At 41.3% G+C, this 18,372-nt stretch overlaps 1 protein-coding gene across 4 annotated transcripts in view; it reads right to left on the reverse strand.

Annotated features, from left to right (window-relative positions):
* The window catches only part of SPAG16 (sperm associated antigen 16), a 377,720-nt gene that overhangs the window by 142,975 nt on the left and 216,373 nt on the right, over positions 1-18,372 (reverse strand). For all 4 annotated transcript variants that reach the window (XM_051786775.1, XM_051786772.1, XM_051786773.1 and 1 more), the window contains exon 13: positions 14,069-14,195. In XM_051786775.1, coding sequence (XP_051642735.1) covers positions 14,069-14,195 — 127 coding nt within the window. The remainder of the gene's footprint in view (positions 1-14,068; positions 14,196-18,372) is intronic.

The following is an 18,372-nucleotide window of genomic DNA, read 5'->3' on the forward strand; positions in this document are numbered from 1 at the left end:
ACAAAGCAGTGGGCTGAAGGCTGCAGGGAAACACTCTGCAGTGGGGTGTGAGTGCCATGAAAAGAGCACAGCTCACACAGCAAAGAGGGAAGCTGACATTTGATGCGTCTTGCAAAAAAAAATCAACACCGTGTCCCTTCACACCTCATTCAAACCCTCGAGAAACACAGTGAGGTGCTGGAGGATGTGGGTTTTCCTCAAGTTTGTTCTGTTCTGGTGTATCTGTAGCTGGACAGAATTCTGCTGAAATCAACACGTGAAAAGATAAAAAAGAAAAATGAAAAAAATTTAAAAAGAGCCTGTGTGACCCGTTTTGCACATCTAACACAAGACATTTGTATTAGATCCCAAGTTCTGTTTCTGTTCTCTGATAAATTTTGTGACAGGAGCAGTTTTGGTCAGACATCCTTGGGGTCCCCAGGCCTTCAGCAGCACCAGGCACTGCCCAGTCCAAGGTCTGTGCTCTGCCCACCCCAAAAGTCCTTTCTGGGACTGAACCCTCCCTGCTCCCCCAGGAGATGAAGAGAATTTTCACTGGGCTGCTGCCTAACCTGTGAGAGAACCCTGTAAAATAAAGATGTTTCCACAGAAATATTTGGATTAATCAGGTTTTTATCGTTAAATTCTCTTCCTTCAGATAATTTTCAAACCATGTTAAGAGTGATTTTGTGTTTAGGTCTGTAAGACATCCTTAGCCTCTCTAATTATTTGGAAAACTATATACAACAATAATTGTGTTTTCTCTATTGACTCAACTATTGGAAATCTCGGGATTTCCACAAAATATTTCTTTTTATTATGCCATTTCTGACAGCTGAATATTGCTGAAAATAAATAGCAGGTGATTGTTTAACACCCTCTTACTGCACGTTACTTATGAAGATTGTTCTAAATTGATAAAGACAGAACCAATTTATCTAACCAGAGTTACTTAATACCAGAATGGATTAGCTTTATATAATCAGATAGGCAGAAACTATGGAACTCTTTTCCTTTCCTTGTCTTAAATTAGGGGGAAAAAAGGCTACTCTAGAACAAGTCAAAACATTGAATTTCATGCCAGAGAGAACATGTCCTCCTTCAAAATCTCTGCTAATTGGGTGATGCTCAGAGAGCAATTTGGTGTTATTTAGAAAATTTATATTATTAGGCCCTATTTGCAATCCATGGTACCTGCACCTGAAGAATTGATCGTTACCTCTAAGCTCATATACAAAGGGAAGAAGATTTATCAAAATGGAAAACAATTTTTTGTGGGGTTTTTGTCTGTGACTGCTGGCAGAAAGCCACTAGTTTTCTGAATCTGTAATTTTATGTCTCTATGTTCAGCAGATGTTTATCTAAATTATTTGAATCTGTCTTTTCTGTTTTAGACACATTTAGTATTAAGGAATGACCCCTGAGTAACAGCATCCATTAAAAGTTAATTAAGAGGAAGTTAAAGGAAGTTAAAGGTATTTTTTCATACCCCCAGCAGACATTTATTTCATTTTGGCAGGTTAAAAAATGAGAAAATTTTGAATATTTTTAGGGAAAAGCTTTACTATCCACTTTCTTACATGCTAACTAGGAAATGCAATCCACTCCCTAATGCTGAGTGAGTAATTAATGTAAGTTGCTTCATTAATTTGTTTAGCAATCAAACTTTCAAAAGTGCTAAGTCAAATAGAAGGCAGTTAGGGGCTGCCACCAAAAACCAACTCATTTTTTAACATTACACTTATTAGTAGACACTATTTACTGTCTTTTTAGTTATTATCAGTGTCAAATAATGTCAAATAATGTCTTTATTGTTTTAGATTTAATACAGCTACTGACACTTGACTACGAGAGCAAAATATACCTAGAAAAAGGTGTGCAGCCCCATACTTGTACACACACACTTTAAAACTTGCAGGTGGGTGTTCAAGATTTATTTAACTCTCCTTTATGGCAAGTCACACTCCACTGGAAACACAAGGATCCAAATTCAAAGTACAGTCTTGATATGAATATGTGCATTTTTCCTCCAGAGAAAGAGTACTTTCTAGATTTAAAAAAAAAAAAGTAATAACAACAGAATGTCATGAAAAAAAAAGTCTTGGCCACTGAGAGCAGCAAAGCTGCTCTAATGAAGTCAGACAATTATTCTTCTAAAAGAACACTCTCAAGCTCCAAAGCAGTGCCCTGGTGTCAGGTCCCAAAGACTGTACTGGGGAGGAGAGGAGGGCACAGGTGCCCCCAAGGCTGTGGGGTGTCCTCTGCCAGTCCTGAAAGGGCAGTCCCCTTGGGGACACCTCATCCCTCTCCCTGCCCACACCCAAGAGCTCCAGCACCATGGGACACGTGTGCTGCTGTTGGTGAGGGGGGAATTGGAGACGGGAGGCTCTGCATTATTCAGAGAGGAACAGACCAAGGGCTAACTATTAATAACGTGATTAAAAGGGAACTAAAAAGGGGAATACGCTGGAAATACACAGCAGATCTTGCAAACTCCATTTTCCAGATTTGGAAAGGAAAGGTCTTAGAGGGACCCAAATGCACAAAAATAAAATTGCCCCTAAACCAAATTTCTTCAAATATGTTACACATTTTTTTCCCCAAAATAAAACTGCTTCGCTTTTTTTCCCTCAAAGCAGCTTGCATTACCTATTTCCTATGAACTCGACTTTTTTAAAACTCAAATTGTACTCCTAAACTATGACTGACACTTATTTGCACTTAACCTGTGTCAAATAAACTACTTAGGCCCCATGTTTCTTACATCTAAAGGTCTAATTTTAACTTATCCCATATCCCATCTGGGAGATGTCGAGATCCAGACTCAACTTCCAAGGGTTCTGTCTCAACTAGCAAAACCAGTTGCATGCCATTACTAGATGGAGCTGGAAAGGGGGACAGGTTTGGCAGCAGGTTGGGGTAGATTGTGGGGTGCAATGCACAGAAGGTCCCACCTGGCCTTACTCTAGTCCTGACCCCTCCTTGCATAACGTTTTGCTCAAGCATGTCTTTGTTACTTTTGCACAAATCTAATACAAAACAAGAGATTTAAATAAGAAGTAGGTCTATAGCACAGTCATGTCAACACAGACCACCAAGTACCTCTTTTCCTATGGTTTGATTGCAGTGGAAAACTGGACCATTGATACTGGACCAGAGTCACCAACAGGGGAAGATCAAGTACAAAGGCTTTGCCACATTGCTGAATTCTGCTTCTGGCCTATCAGTTTTGTCCCAGTGCTTCCAATCTGAGTGTGATGTCTCATTTTTGTAAGATCATTGCTTCTCTATGAAACATTTTTTTGAGGGAAAAGAAACAATCAGCTGAGTAAGGGACTGGCACATAAAATACTATCATTTGCAAAATACTGGCCCGAAACCCACTTGGAGGCAGAGAAGCTGGGCTTGAGCCACAAAAGAGGGAAAACAGGAATGCAATAATCACATATTTATTTTTAGAGAAAATGAGAAGCTAAATAAATTGTAAAACCAGTCTTTACCGGTAAATCCTTTCTGTCCTGAAACCCATGCTGGGCAAAGCAGGAACAGCCAGTTCTCAGGGGATCAACTGGTGGTACCTTTCTGGCAGCATCTCATTCCTCCTGTGTTGGTGCCAGGACACTTTGAGTCCTGAAACAATTAATTTTAGTAGTGCTGCAACAAACTACTGCCAGAAATCTGAACTTGAGAGACAACGATGCCACAGTTAAAACTTATTTTTCTGCTCTAGGCCTGAAATCACCTCGCAATCAAGAGGGGCTCTGGGACTGCTCTCCTGAAGAGAAGCTCATGGACTTCAACCATCCAGGAAAGCAGGACACAAAACATCCAAACATAACATTTGTGAGAGGATTAGTGCACTCACAATTGGACTTGGCACGGGATAGTGTGTGTGACTGGGGTTTATGGCAGGGATGAGGAACTGCATGCTGACTGCTTTGATAAATGTGCATCTTTGAGGTATGGCTAATTGTTCCAAGAAAATAAAGGAGATACCATTAAACACAGGAGGAGAAAACATGCAGAGGAAATTCTGTAAGTGATCCCAGGGCACTCAGAGGAGAAGTTTGTCTTCAGGTGAAGATCTTGGGCAGATGAAAGAAAGAAAACCATGAAAGAAAATTTGGCTGTTAACTGCAATGACACAGCAATTCACAGCTCTGGTTGCAATCCTCATCCTGGTGCCTCTTAACATAAAATGTCCTCAACTATTTAGCATGCTTATAAATGTGGAAGCTGAATTCAATTATAGTCAGAATATATACAGATTGGCCCTGGACCATGACATGTGAACACCACCTCACCAGGTTGTTGCCTTGAGGGTGCCAGAGTATAAAACTGTTTTAAACCTGCATCTGCCTGGCAGTTCCCTGTGCATTAAACATGCACTGCCCAGATTTGATCCTATGGGCAATGTTTGAGGTATGAATTCCCACTGCAAACCCTCACTATCAATCAGTGCTGCATGAGGCATCCTACTCAAAATCAATCTGGCAGCTGTCCCTTCAAAACTAGGACCCTCAATTGTTTGGCAGATGATAAAATTGACTATTTAACCTTTCTTGAAGCAACAAGAAAATATTTTTACGCAAGTATCTTGCCAGGTCTGAAATTCCAGTTTTTGGAAGCCATGGCTGAAGTCATCCCAAAGGTCTGCCTGCCTCTCTGTGCAAGCCATTTCTCGTTTGCTCTTATGAAAAGTACATGAGCAGGAAGCCCAGAGCAGCCACCCACTGAGGCTGTGGGGAAGCAGAATGGGAATTACGGATCCACAAGCAGTTGGGAGGGAGTAATCTATACAAAGAAACACCATTCACCCCCAATATTTTGATTCAGTGTTTACCAAACCTATTTACTGAAAACATATTACCTCCCAACGTTATGGTGAGTAGAAAAGAAATTGATTTGTAAGGTTTGGGATTTGTTTGGGTTTTAGTAGATCTTTTTTCAGAATGTGTAGCCACAGTTACCACAGCATCACACTTCTAAAACTTCAGTTTTTATGGCTACATCTGGGAAAGGGCAGAGGGATACCTGGTTTGATATATAACAGCTCATGCTCGGCCTGGAGAGTCTAGTGTAACCTCAACCCATCACACCCTATCCTGTGCAGACAAGTGTGTCCAGAAACCTTACTTCAACCTGACAGAACAGCAGCTCTGTACACAAAAACACATAAAAACAGCTTGTGGGGAATTCAGATAAAAGGAAAGATAAACCACCCCTCCTTTTCTTCAGCACGACATGGTAGAGCACTGTAGGTGTGCTGGTGGAGAGACGGACGTGCCGATCCACTAAGAGGACCCTTCATAAAGAGTTCATGTCTGTAATCTGCTCTTCCTCAATTAATATGTGAGGAAAGCATTTAAGATGCAACATCTTTAACTTAACAAACTAATAGATTTATCTATTTCTCATATAACCCGAACTGCACAGTACTTTTTCCCTCCTCACTGCCTCATCAAAAATAGGATTTTGTTCTGAGCAAATATGTTCAAGCAGAATCCAACTGCAGCTATGTGGTTATTTTTTCTAGTAGATTCCAAATTTTCTATCAGTTCTTAAATCCTCCAGTATCACCTCTCACTTCTGCTCTGTCAAAAGCAACAGTGTTAGGTGGTATTTCGAAGTTATTCTGGCAAACACCTTCATGCTCTCCTCCTTTCAACCTTTCACACCTACAAACATCCATGGACCAACTTGACTGGCCTCTAAAAATTTACCCTTCTCATAGCTAGTTAAAAAAAAAAAAAAAATTAAAAAAATGGTCAGCGTAGTACAAAGCATTTGTTTATGATGTTCAACAACAACATAATAGTTTCACTCAAATTTTGTGCTCATTGGTTGAAGTTTCTGGTTCCTGCCTTGGCTCCTTAGCCATCCAGAGTAGAAGCACACTACAGCCACGTACCTTCTACTGCACTGCACATACTGTAGGCCTGGGCTGGGAAGAGACATGTTAATATAGTACCAACTAAGTAAATTTAGCCATTATTTTAAATTAATTTAGGTATTGTGTGGTCAGTGGTCATCTGGTAGAAACATTATTACACGCATACACACACCAAATTGCTTTTTGGCTAATGACTCATTTGTTTTATTCTCGCCTGTTTCAAAAAAGCGATTAAGTTGAAAATGACCTTCTGAAGATTGTACTTGTGGACCAATCTTTTCATTTTTAATTACTTACTTTGGTTTAATTGTTACATTAGGAACTATTAAGAAAGCAGCCAGCTTCATAATCAATAATTTAATTAGAGTTTTAGGACCAAGAAGTCAATGCAAATGTTATTCTGCAGCCAGGCCTTTCCCAAAGCCTTTGAAAGAACTTAACTCCCATTTTGTTTCAAAGTGACATTGGCGACATAAAAATTAAACTCATACTTGCTGCAATATATCATGCCCACACATTATAGACGTGCACGGGCAGCTGGTAAGAAGTTCAGGCTCAGGTCAATCTATTCTCTGCCCAGACAGGAACACAGCCTGCTGCCCTCACTCCATTTCTAAATAATTAGGGACAGGGCCAAGCGCCGGCACACCGTGCACTGCGACACCAGGAGCTGTGCTAAGTGTTTACTGGAATCCACGGCCACACTTCTCCCCCGGTTACAGCTTCAAATATTTTAAAGTTGTCTATTTATAGCTCTCTAATTACTACTAATATTCTAAGATAACCAGGAGCAAGTGAAAACCAACCCACTCTAATTTTCCAGCAGATGAAATCTGCTTCAATCAGTGGTGAATTAACCCCCCCCTTCCCTGCACCGCTGCCTCTCTGCCTGCCCTTGCAAGTTTGCAACCTGTCAGTGCCCGTGATCCATCACAGGGAGCCGTCAGGGCAGTGGGAATTGCCCAGCCTGCTGCCTGGAATACGGATGTCCCTCATTTGTAAGTGCAGGCATGTGTTCCTCGTGACTCCATCGCTCCACAGTGCCTCTCCATCACTCCACAGTGCCTCCCCGGGAGCAGCCCTCGGGCTGAGTGCTGGAAACAACTCCCCATCACCCCCCCTTAGCACAGGGGAGCATCCTGGGGAACCCGAGGGAAACAGCACTGGGATGAAAGGGAGCCTTAAACTACAAGAGAAGCTTTGGTGAAGGGCACCAACCCCTGCAGCAGGGTGGCTGGGAGGGATGGAGGCCATGGGGAGTGCTGGGAGTTCAGGGAGCTTGGCAGCAAATGGGGATTCAAGGACAGGAACGCCTACAGCTTGCTAGGCAAGGAACACAGGGCTGCTCCGACCCCAGGAGAGGCAAAGATAAAAGAAAGGAACCAAGAGTTGCTCACAAGTAAGTTAAAACCCGGCTGGGCAGCACTGCCAGAAGCTTGGCCTGAAGGGAGCAAACTTCTGGCCCTAAGGAGGAAAATTAAGCCAAGTCCTCAGGGAAACCACAACAGGAAGGGAAGCACTAGGCTCCAGAGGACTTGTTGCTTTCTTCTCTAATAGCAGCTTAAATAACTGTGAACATCGTGATGAAAAAGATGTTGCTTTAACTAACTAACTACATCACTGCCAAAATAAATCCATTTATACATTTCACATGAATTAGGAGTCAAGCAGGATATTAAGCTTTAACACACAGAACTGTCTTGTCTTCTCAAAGACTCCTACTTGAAATCAAGGATGTAGTTTTTCCACATTGTGGAGACAAGGCAGAGCAAGGCAACTCGTTAACAGGGGCTGAATTCCCACTGGCAACAGGACTATGACATCCAGTGCATAGGCCCAGGCCTGTCAATGAACCTTTTAAGAGCCACTAATTCACATGAAACTTGAGAATTATAGAATCATGGAATCATTTAGGTTGGAAAAGACCCTTAAGATCATCAAGTCCAACTGTTAAACTTCACAGAACAACTCGTCTGATCTAAAAAGTTTAGTCTAATTTAAACCCAGTTTAACAGGGAAAAACCCCCAAACCTGTGAGATCAACTGATTATACAGTTTGTTAAACTATGGATTTAATGGTTTGATTTGGGAGCCAAGTCAGGAAGACAAGACAAAGGAGGAATAAGTCAGCAATGGCAGGCCAAAGGAAAAACATGTCTCCAGTCTGAGGGTTATTCTGGGGACAGCAGCCACACACAGTTTGAGGGGCAGTGCTTTTCCTGCCTCTCAGGAAGAAAAAAAACCCACAGCAAAACAAGAACATAGAATATTTGCTCACTTGCATCTGGGTCAGCTGATCCAAGTTGCAGTTACATGTTCATTATCTGAAATATTTTATTTCAGTCTGCCTTTTTCACAGAAGGTTTGGAAGAAAGTCAGAATGTAGCCTTTTCAAAAACTATGGTGACCAAATCAAGCTTTTTTTCCAATTACTGTTCAAGATTAGAAAGAAGTCGAGACATTTTTCCTCATCCATACTTTTGGTTTTGACAAAACTGGCACTAAGTCTCTAGGAAAGCATCCCAAACAGATTTAATATAAACCTCTTCAAGTTTTACTTTTGTCTTTCATGATATTACTTCTGGGAGAAAACATAATCTTTATTCATAACTATTTGTTCTTGATTTCATATTTTACTGTGACTCAAATTCCTTTTCATGTTAAGACAGGGAGTTTTAAAATACGAACCCATTATTTACAAATACGTACAACAGAATCAGGAACACAGAATTTGTTACACTTCATGCCAGGAATTGAACTTATCCTTGCATGTCCTTTATCTACAGCAAAATAATTCCATTACATTACTAAGAGATTTGGAGTTTGCATGGAAGAGCTCTTTGTCTCCAATACTGACAACTTCAATCTTTGACCTGCTTTTGAAGAGGATTGATTTGGACCATAAACTGCCTGTCAAAGATTTTTTTAAATGACCCATCCTGTCTATCCACTCTGCTCTTGAATTCATTCCTCAGAAGTTCAAAAGGGTTCAAATAAAACTGACAAATCCAATACCCTGAGGATATTCTGACTGATAATTTTGTGTCTAAGGTGTTTACTTGGAGATAAATCAACTGGAGTAGGCCAAAAAATTTAAGTTCAACCAGATTGCTTTTCAAAATAACTCCTTTTGGTTGATCAGTGCTTGTCTCATACACCTGATCCTTAAATACTCTGACATTTTTCCTGGATTTGCCTCATGAATACCCCCTCCAAAGGAACACAGGCATAAAAACCCCCACCACAGACAGGCAGCATCCCTGCAAAGATCTGGGTGTTCCCATATGCTTTAAATCCACTGACAAAAAAGTTGTGCCAAAATCAATGCTGAAAAACAAGTAGTCTAAAAGATAATTTATATTTCACTGGAAGAAACAAAAATAGAACAGGATATTTCAGGGAATTACTAACTTAAAAACTACTAAATAGAGACAAAATCAACACTAAAAAACAAGTGGTCTAAAAGATAACTTCATTAGAATAAAATTTAAAAAAGGTTATCTATGGAAATCACTGGTTTGGAACAACTCCACTGAATTGAATCAAGAGTTAACTAATTTTCAGGCTCTGCCCAGTTGCAACAGGAACCACAGCAAGGTGGGAGAAGATGGGCTGTATTGTGAAGGGACAAATTGCAAGACTGCAGCTTTTAGATCAGCATTGTTGCAATTATTCTACATCCATATGAAGCACAGGGGCAGCCAAGTCCTCATCATTAAAATGCTGCACCACAGCTGGCAACCTCAGCTGACAGCTCCAAAACTGCCATGCCCACGTATTTATTGACTTTCTGGTAGGACAGAGTGTGCAAGGCCTTTGAAATAACCACTGTCCTCAAATGATCTCCGTGCCTTCAGCCTTTGACAAACCGCAAAAATGCAAATTCCAGCGCCCTGAATTCCTGGGGATTTACTGTGCTGTGCCTTGAATGCACAGAGAGGTTGTTCCAGGCTCTGTGAGTCTGGGGGGTAGATCATGAAGAGCAAAGCAAGAAAAGACCCAAGCAGTGTCTCCCCTGTGACACTCTGGGGAACACCAGTGGGGGGTTGCTGAGGGAAAGGCGGTGCCTGGCACAGGGCTGTGCACCCACGGCCTCTTCTCCTACCAGGTGGGGCATTCTTTTAGGTTCCCTGCTGTTGCCCAGGGACCTAACTGCATGGAAACTCTGTCAACCCTCAGCTAATACTCAAGAGCCACTAGCAAAAAAAATGATAAGCACATTGTGAGTAGAGAAGCCTCAGTTTATTAGGAAACAATGCTTTTAAAAGGGCTGTGTGTAAGAACCTTTTTAATCCAATGTCACATCTGAAGACAAAACTCTGCCCTAAAGAAGCACCCAGCTGCCTCTCTCTCTTTTCACTACTTCTTCCTAATGTCTTTCTCTGAGTGTAATGTAGCTCTAAGGGTCCATCCAGCCCTGCTGTATAAAGTGTGGCTGCACCACACTCATGAACCATTTCCAGGGGCTTACACACCTCTGCAGGAGCCTGAAAGGAGGCTCTGCCTGGATTCCCACTTTCCTTCCTTGCTTTGGGGCAGGAGGAGACTTTTCAGCAGTCTTTGAGGAGCCTGATGGCCACAGCCAGGTTCTGGCTCACTGACAATGAGTTATTACTGGGAGCTATTTGCTGCTGTTCAGGCAGGATTTTGGACAATTTCATTCTGTTTTTTCCTTTTTCCTCTGAAATTGGTGCCTGCATTATTCATCAGGAACTACACTACCTTGGAGCTTCCAGCTCTTGATTCGGCTGTTCAGACCACAAATTACTGTCAAGGACAAAATTTGTTGCTCAGAGCCAGAACTCGCCTCTGGTCACTGTTCTGCTGCACTGTCTTACCCCAATTCGAGTCATCTTTGACCCAAATAGTAAAAAGCTGACATCCTTGATGCCTTCCTGTCTGGGTGTCAGGGATATGAGTTTGATAGTGGGGTGGAAATGGGATCTTTCCATTTGTGTTACACAGCAATCTTCTGCAAGAGGATTGCAGAAAAATGGGGCTCATCTTAAATCACTGGGCTACACTGCGTGAAGTTAGAAATATCTCCCGGATAATTAAAACAATAAACTTGAATATCAGTGACCAGTAGAGACCAAGATGGACAAGAATTATCAAACAATATATCAAATGCTTAGTATTTCACAAAATCAAATAGAAAAAGAGCATTGCAGAGCTGTGCATGTGCTGAACATGGTTCAGGAGAACAGTGTCACTGCTGTGAATGGGACTGGCTGGTTAAGCACACACACGTCTTCCCAAATCCTTGTCAGACACATTCCTTGGGGCATTACTGCAGAATGCTGCCTTTAAAATGACAGTCTCTCCACATTTCAGAAATGAAATATCCAGTTACAGAACCTGACATTTCAAAAATCAGAAAGCAGATGAGATAGTTACTAAATCAATAAGTTTCAAATGTGTAGAATGAAAAATGTGAGTACTTTCCCCCCCCCTCTATTTAATTATTTAAGTGTATAAATATTTGGTATTTTATCTGTCTCAGAAAGATGCAGCTTGGCTCAGATGTTATGCAGAGTAATCTGAGTAGCCCCAAGAAGTTGCTGCCCAGCCTGTGGGAGATGCAGACGAGCGGCAGGGCGCTTATCACGAGGAGAATTAACTCGGGCAGGTGAACCTGTGCTCTGGGGGTCACGTGCTCCCCTGCCCCTCTCCCATTTATCACTGGGCACACTCTGCAATTCATGAGTGGAGGTGCTTATTCTGATGTGTCAGCGAGAAAATCCTCTGGTGAAAAGCCAGAACGTGCTTGTCTTTCTATGAAACTGGCAGGGAGAGGAATAAATTCTGCAGCTTATCTTGGCACGAGAGCCGTCAGCTCTACTGGCAAGAGATTCCTGCCATGAATTGCAGGCTCAGCCTCCTCCATCTCATCTCCTGCACGGCTGGCACAGCAGGAGGATGGTTCCCATCCAAATCCAACACCGTACCCGTAACTCTCCCAGAATGTTTGGAAAGAGCCGTAATCATCCAAGTACTATTCATCTTTCTGTGTGTTCATTTCCCTATAGGCAACATATATCTCAGGTTTAAAATTATAGCCAGTGTGCTGCAGGTATTTTTAACCACTAGATCTTGCTATATGTTAGCCAGGAAAAAAAAAAAAAAAAAGAGGAAAAAGTAACTCCCTGCGTTTCCAAAGTCTGCAGGCTGCATTATAGCTTCAGCTTAGTAATTACAAAGATTTATGTTCCATTCTGCCCCAAATCCAGAGCTCATTGTCCATTCAACTTACACTGCTTTGACTTACAGTTCTCTGTATCCATTATCTTTAATAATAAAGAGCTGACTAAACTTAATGATTGAAGAGCAAGATGTGATTAGTAATAGGAATCTAATTTATGAGAAAACAAACCAGAGTATGGTTTTCATGTTTCATTAAAATTATCTTAAATGTACTCCTTAATGTTAATTGATCTCACAGAGGTGAGAAAATACTCTGTTCTGAATTAATGGGAGAAAATAATTCATCTTCTTTCTGGAGGGAACATTTAATATCATTCAGCATTTAGAAGGAGATGGTATCTTCACAGTGATTTCACCACTTCAAGTGGTGTTTCAGTGTGGGCACATATCTCAAATCTGCAAGATTTCCCACTGAACGGGGGAAAAATTCAACAGAATAAACATACACCCAAATGCCATATATAATGTTTTCTTTTCACAAAAGGTCCTTCCTATCTTTGCAAAATTACCCAAAGCTGAAAAACAATGCTGATGAGCAAATATAGAGCAGGGTTTCTCCCTGAGTTTATCAAAGGAAAACTCTTTGATGACTCTTAATTTGCTATGAGCAGGAGATTACTGAGACATTTGCAAGATAAAGTTCACTGCAGAATTTATTGAAAACAAAATAAAGCAGAAATCTATTTTTCCACTAAGTATTTTGCTTTTGTTTGTATTTCAATGATTTTTTCCCCTCTTTTTGAATTATTCATATTTGGATATCATATATTCTTACAAACCAATGTGTGTAAGAATAATGAGTCTTGAATAGCTTCATTTTAACTCATAGTGCTTTATGCCCAGGATTATTATTATTATTATTCTTATTAGAGGACCTTCTATTCAGTCTGTTTCTAAGATCCATAAATAGAATTTGCCTAATGAGCATCTCAAGTATTCATCTGTCATTTTCATGGCAGTTTTTCTTATCCTACATTTGTATAGATCTGATGACAACACCTATTAATACAGAGCAAAAGGTCTTTGCCTACTTCCTCTCAAATCCCTTCCATTAATACAACCTTCTCTATCCTGGGCTGGAATCTTGTATCTTTACAATGTTTGAGAAGTGCAAAGTGGCCATAATACCAACTGAAGGAACAATTTGAGAACTTCAAAAGTTGCTCCATGAGAAATACCACAACTGCAGCAATAATTATTACATTTTCTGTTGAAACAGGCAAAACGTCCTCTTGTCTTGTTCTCATATTCTACTTGAACAGGATTTGCATATTTGGTTTGCAAAGCAGCAGGGACAAATACACTCTGCAATGCACTCAATCCATGAATACCTATACCACAGAATGAAGGTAGAGAAGAATAAAGGAAGAGATGCAGAGTTTCTGTCACTACCTACAGGGGTATGTTATGGAGACAATAATACATATTCCATGAGGAATCAGCAGGGAGTTCTGGGGGCAGGGAGGCAGATCCCTTCTAGAAGAGGAATAAATATATTACACTTCTATATGGTCTCTTGTATTTCTCTCTTCTTGTGCTTCTCCTAAGGCACTTTCCCCCCATTTCCTTTGTATGTGACTCAAAGTACACGCCAGGACTTTTGTAAGCAAGCTGACAAAAGAAGCTGAGAGAAGCTCAACAAATCTGACCCTGAGTTCTCTGTTTGTTGACCTGGCAAAGCACAGTGTGCAGCACTGCAGTCTTGCAGACCCAGACCATCAGCTGCTAAACCCACCACCACCTAATCCAGTTACCCGTGTGTTGGGTGATCTCGGCCCACGTCCGTTTGTTGCACTGGGATGACTCTGTCATTTCAGATGCCAAGGAAGGGATCATGGTGATTTTTTTGGTCAGAAGACAATAGTTGTGTCAGTGAACATTCTATGGCCACATCACCCCTTACCTTCTATTTTGATTTTACCCTGGCTTTCATTTTCCTTACACCATCCACACCACCTGAATTCAGGAGAGACCGAGGAAAAGCCTGCTTACCGTTCGGGAATCCCAGAGGGACAAAGTCTTGTCAGCAGAGCTCGTGAGAACGGTGCTGGAGAAGGGAAGGAACTCAATGCTGTTCACTGAATCTTTATGGCCACGCAACGTGTATCTGCATCTCTCACTGCAAAAGAAAATAACAGAAGTACAGCATTTGCCATTCAGGGTGATAAAAACAGCAGAAAAGTTTAGGTAAATGACTGACACATTTCTTGTCTCTTCCCCAGTTACTGTCCAGAACAACTGACACTATTCATTACCCAAGCACTACACCACAGGGGCAACAATAAAACCCCATCAGCTGGTGTTTGCTTCCCAGTAATGAAGGCTATAGTGAAAGGCAAAAAGAAGTGAAGAAGCAGGTTTTAAAAGATTCAATCCTAAGGAGCCACAATGAAAGCACCACTTGATGTTTCCTGGGTGCATCCTCAGAAACCTCACTGATGTAGAGTTTAAAGGGAATATGGATGAAAAGGTAGGATAGGGACAGTACCATTTCTCTTTCAAAGATATCATATTCCTTCTTGCTTACAAAGGGTCTGAGAAGCCTACTAGACTGTGCCAACACGCACCTTGAAGAAAGCTAGAGAGTGCTGGAAAACCTACTTTTCTCTCAAGGTCTTCAGAAAGGTTTCTAGAAACTCAGTGATGCCTTGTCACTGTGGACACCCAAGATCCCTTGTCCCTGAACAAGAGGTCTCCTACCATGGATCAAGCACACCAGTAGCCATTATAAGCTCTCTGTTTGTAAAGCAGATGTGAGGGAACAGAGGTGTACCCCAAGAATCAAGGTACTTAGCATGAACTGACATCAGCTCAAAAGGAATTACTTTGTGAAATGGTTCTGAAAGTTCTTTCAAGGTTGAAGACACCCAACTACTGCACCTTCTCCCAGTCCACCAGCTATGAAGCAATACCCTAGAGCTTTTTGTTTGCTTTCTTACCTTTTTGTTTTGTTTTCTTTTAATGACTTTATTTCTGAGACAACACTACTGATCCTTCTCACTGAGAGTATGAACCTGATACAGATGGGAAGCTTCTCCCATCGTAAGGAACAGACACACAGCCACGATGACACCGCTGTACAGAATCTATTCTCTCACAAAACAGCCCATGATCCTGTGAAAGCTTTTTAGGTTTTGCTTTATTTTCTGTGTACGCACCAGATCAGAACGGTCCTTAAACTGGAGTCCCAGAGAAGAGAAGGAAGAGCCCAAGGATGCCCTACCAGGACAACACAGAAGGTAACAAACAAATCTGGGATTATTTAAACTGAGCAGAATGGCAAAGGTTTAACTCCTAGAGAAGCAGGTCAAGAGGGGAGACAGTTGAAATGAACTGGTATTTATCAGTCTGTACACATTATGGCTGTACACAAGAGTTGCCCACACTGATTCAGGTCTCACTCCATGATTTCTTTGGATACACGTAAAAATAAATGTGCAGTGTCTGTATTATTATATCCTGTGAAAACATACAGGTAGGTGAGCATACTGTGGAAAAAACTAATCAATGTAAAGTCAGTAGCAGTTCTAGCCTCTTTGTTCAGCTGAGTCAAAAATAGTATGAAAAAATTAAAGCCAACAACTCATCGTAAATTATTGCAGCTTTCAGTGAGAGCTCAGAATTTTATTCCCTGCTCCTGTGGTTCTGACAGTAGAAACACACCTCCCCTGAGCTGGCTGCTGAATATATCATTAGGGCTTGCAAATTGGATTACTGGGTGGCTCTTAGCAGAGAAATTTCTTACCAAATTTATTAAGGAAGCTGTCAGAAGGGAGGAATTAAAGATGTGATTTTTTTTTTCCTTTTTTTTTTTCCCTGCCTGTATGTCACCAGAAGACTCTCGGAGCTCTTGTGGGTTTTGTATCAACAGCACAGAAGATGAGTTTCTAGAGATCAGGTGCAGGCCAGGAGAGCTGCAAGGTTTGGATGGACACCACCCTGATCACTGGTCTAACACAGAGACTTCTCAGACCTGTTTTAGTGCTTTTCTACTTCCCAGGCTGGAACCATCCGCTGTGCTGAGCTGAACACCAAGCCTGTCCCCACAGAAGGGAGGCCAGGAGGGAGTTAAGTAGCTTCCGAGTAGAAATATTACCCAGGATATAGATTTCAAAGAAATATTAGATTCCACTGGTATCATTTCACAGAATCTATGTTTTTCTATTATAGCTAATACATTATACTATCCAGTGTTATCTGCTATATAGCCTACATGTGTTATCACAAGGACTCATTTTAAAGTAGTCATAAAGTATTGTGGCTGTTAGTGCTCAGTGCACAAGGTATCTGATATTCACGATCACTTGATCTATGACAATAAAGTAACTTCAATAAAGTAATTTTTTTTGTTTCACAGACTCATGGCAATGTTTTACACCAGAGAATATGCCTTTTTCATCTCAGATCTTACACCTCTATTTGTCTATAGGTATGCCATTTTTCAAAGGTGCCCAATGGTTTCCTGCTTGCCTGTTACACCGTAAAGACTTTGAGTTGCTGAACAGTTTCTGACAAGGAAAATCCTGCTGTGTATTTTTTGGGCACTTACTAGTTTTGAAAACCACTTTACATACCAGAGTGTGACAGTGTTCCACTAGAACCAAAGGGGATATCTTCCTGCAATAAAAGCATGTATGTCTGTCCTCTTCAAAGACTGGGGGAGAACAGCATCTTCAACATGCTTGAGAGGGCTTGGGGTGAAAAAGCACAGGAAAAGGAAGGAGGGGGAAGGAAAGCAGAATATTTTGTTTGTGAGGCACTGATGTAAGATATGGACCATCCCAGGCAGCTAGGCTGCAAAAACAGGCTTGTGAGAGATTAATTAGATGGCAAAGCAGGAAGGCCCATTCAGAATCCCTTAGCAAGGTGAAAATGGACTAAAGTGATGGACCATGACAGCAGCAGAAGAGAAGGAAATGATTTGCACTTTTCCATCAGGAACATAAACCCCCAGACCTGCTGCAGCTGCCTGCACTTCCATATCACTGCGTGCTGATGAGCGAGCTCTGGCTCTCGAGATTTAATTTACCACTCTGGTAACTGACTGACTGAATATTTCTAAGAACTTTCCTCCAACTGCTACATAAAATAAACTCATCTTTCCTTCCAGCTGAGATATAATTTCAGCAAGACTGGTTTGTATACCAGCTATCTTCTGGTCAGAAAGGCCAACAGTTTATTTAGATGTTCTTTTTCCATAAAAAAGAAGCTGATGGGAAGGGCAGAGTATCACCCTGTTTTTCATGGGAGCTCATGATTCTATCCAATGGTTCAAGTTTATCTACATTAAAGTAAATCTGCAGCAACATTCACTAAGGTTTTTTTTTCCCCACTGTGAACACACAGCCTCGTGGATATAAACCTCACCATCTCTGAACATTCCAGCTCAGAAGACAGAGGGAATCATCTATGAATAGCAGTTTAGGCATTTGCAGAACTCTTGTTGCCTATATCCAGTGACAGAGAAAGAGATCCTGAATAAATGGTGCCACAGTAGAAATACTGTTCTGTAGTTCAGTATTTTGCAGATTTTATTCTGAATCTCACCTCAGATGCCAATTCCAACGCTCATGCTGTGTTACTACTACTTTTTCAACAGAAAACATCAGCTAACACCACATTTTCTTGGCTCGTGACTAATTATCTTCAACGTTCTCTTTTTCTCTACAGAGTAAATTCCCTTCCCTTAAATCCAGGTAAGGCAATTATGTCCATCAGTAAATCAGCCTTCATTCTGGCTCACCAGGTTTTGATTTGTCTTTTCAAACATGGCTGGATACTAATAAAGAAGCACACCCATTCCATGAATGTTGGCACTTCAATTTAATTGAACCATTACCAATATCACTAGCTCAGCAGCGACGAGAAAATTTTACTTGCTCAGTTTTTAGAGACTTCTGTTTTGAAAATCACATCCCAGAACGGTTCATTCAAATTCCAAAGGGCTTTCAGTAAAACTGCATTGAAAACAGCAGATATGAAACATTTCCACTCACATGAGACTCCGCTGAATATTACCAGGCTGCCATCTCTCCTCTAATGTACAACAGTAGCCAAAAAATGCACCAGTTAGATATTCCATCAACTGCACAGTAATTGAAAAGAAAATACAGATAGTGGGTAGATTCCTCTTCCCCTGCATCCTTTCCTAGCTGCACAGAGGAGTTAAAACTCAGGAAGGACACCAAGCTGGCACACCCTGGTGAGAACATTCCACAATTGCCTGGTACATATTCATGGCTCAAGGCCACACAGTGCCCAACCTGCACAGGTCAGCACTCATTTCCTGAGCCACA

The sequence above is a fragment of the Manacus candei genome, unplaced genomic scaffold (genome assembly GCF_025592945.1).
Source record: "Manacus candei isolate 608988 ecotype Guabito, Panama unplaced genomic scaffold, ASM2559294v1 h1tg000023l, whole genome shotgun sequence".
In the NCBI taxonomy this organism is placed as follows: domain Eukaryota; kingdom Metazoa; phylum Chordata; class Aves; order Passeriformes; family Pipridae; genus Manacus; species Manacus candei.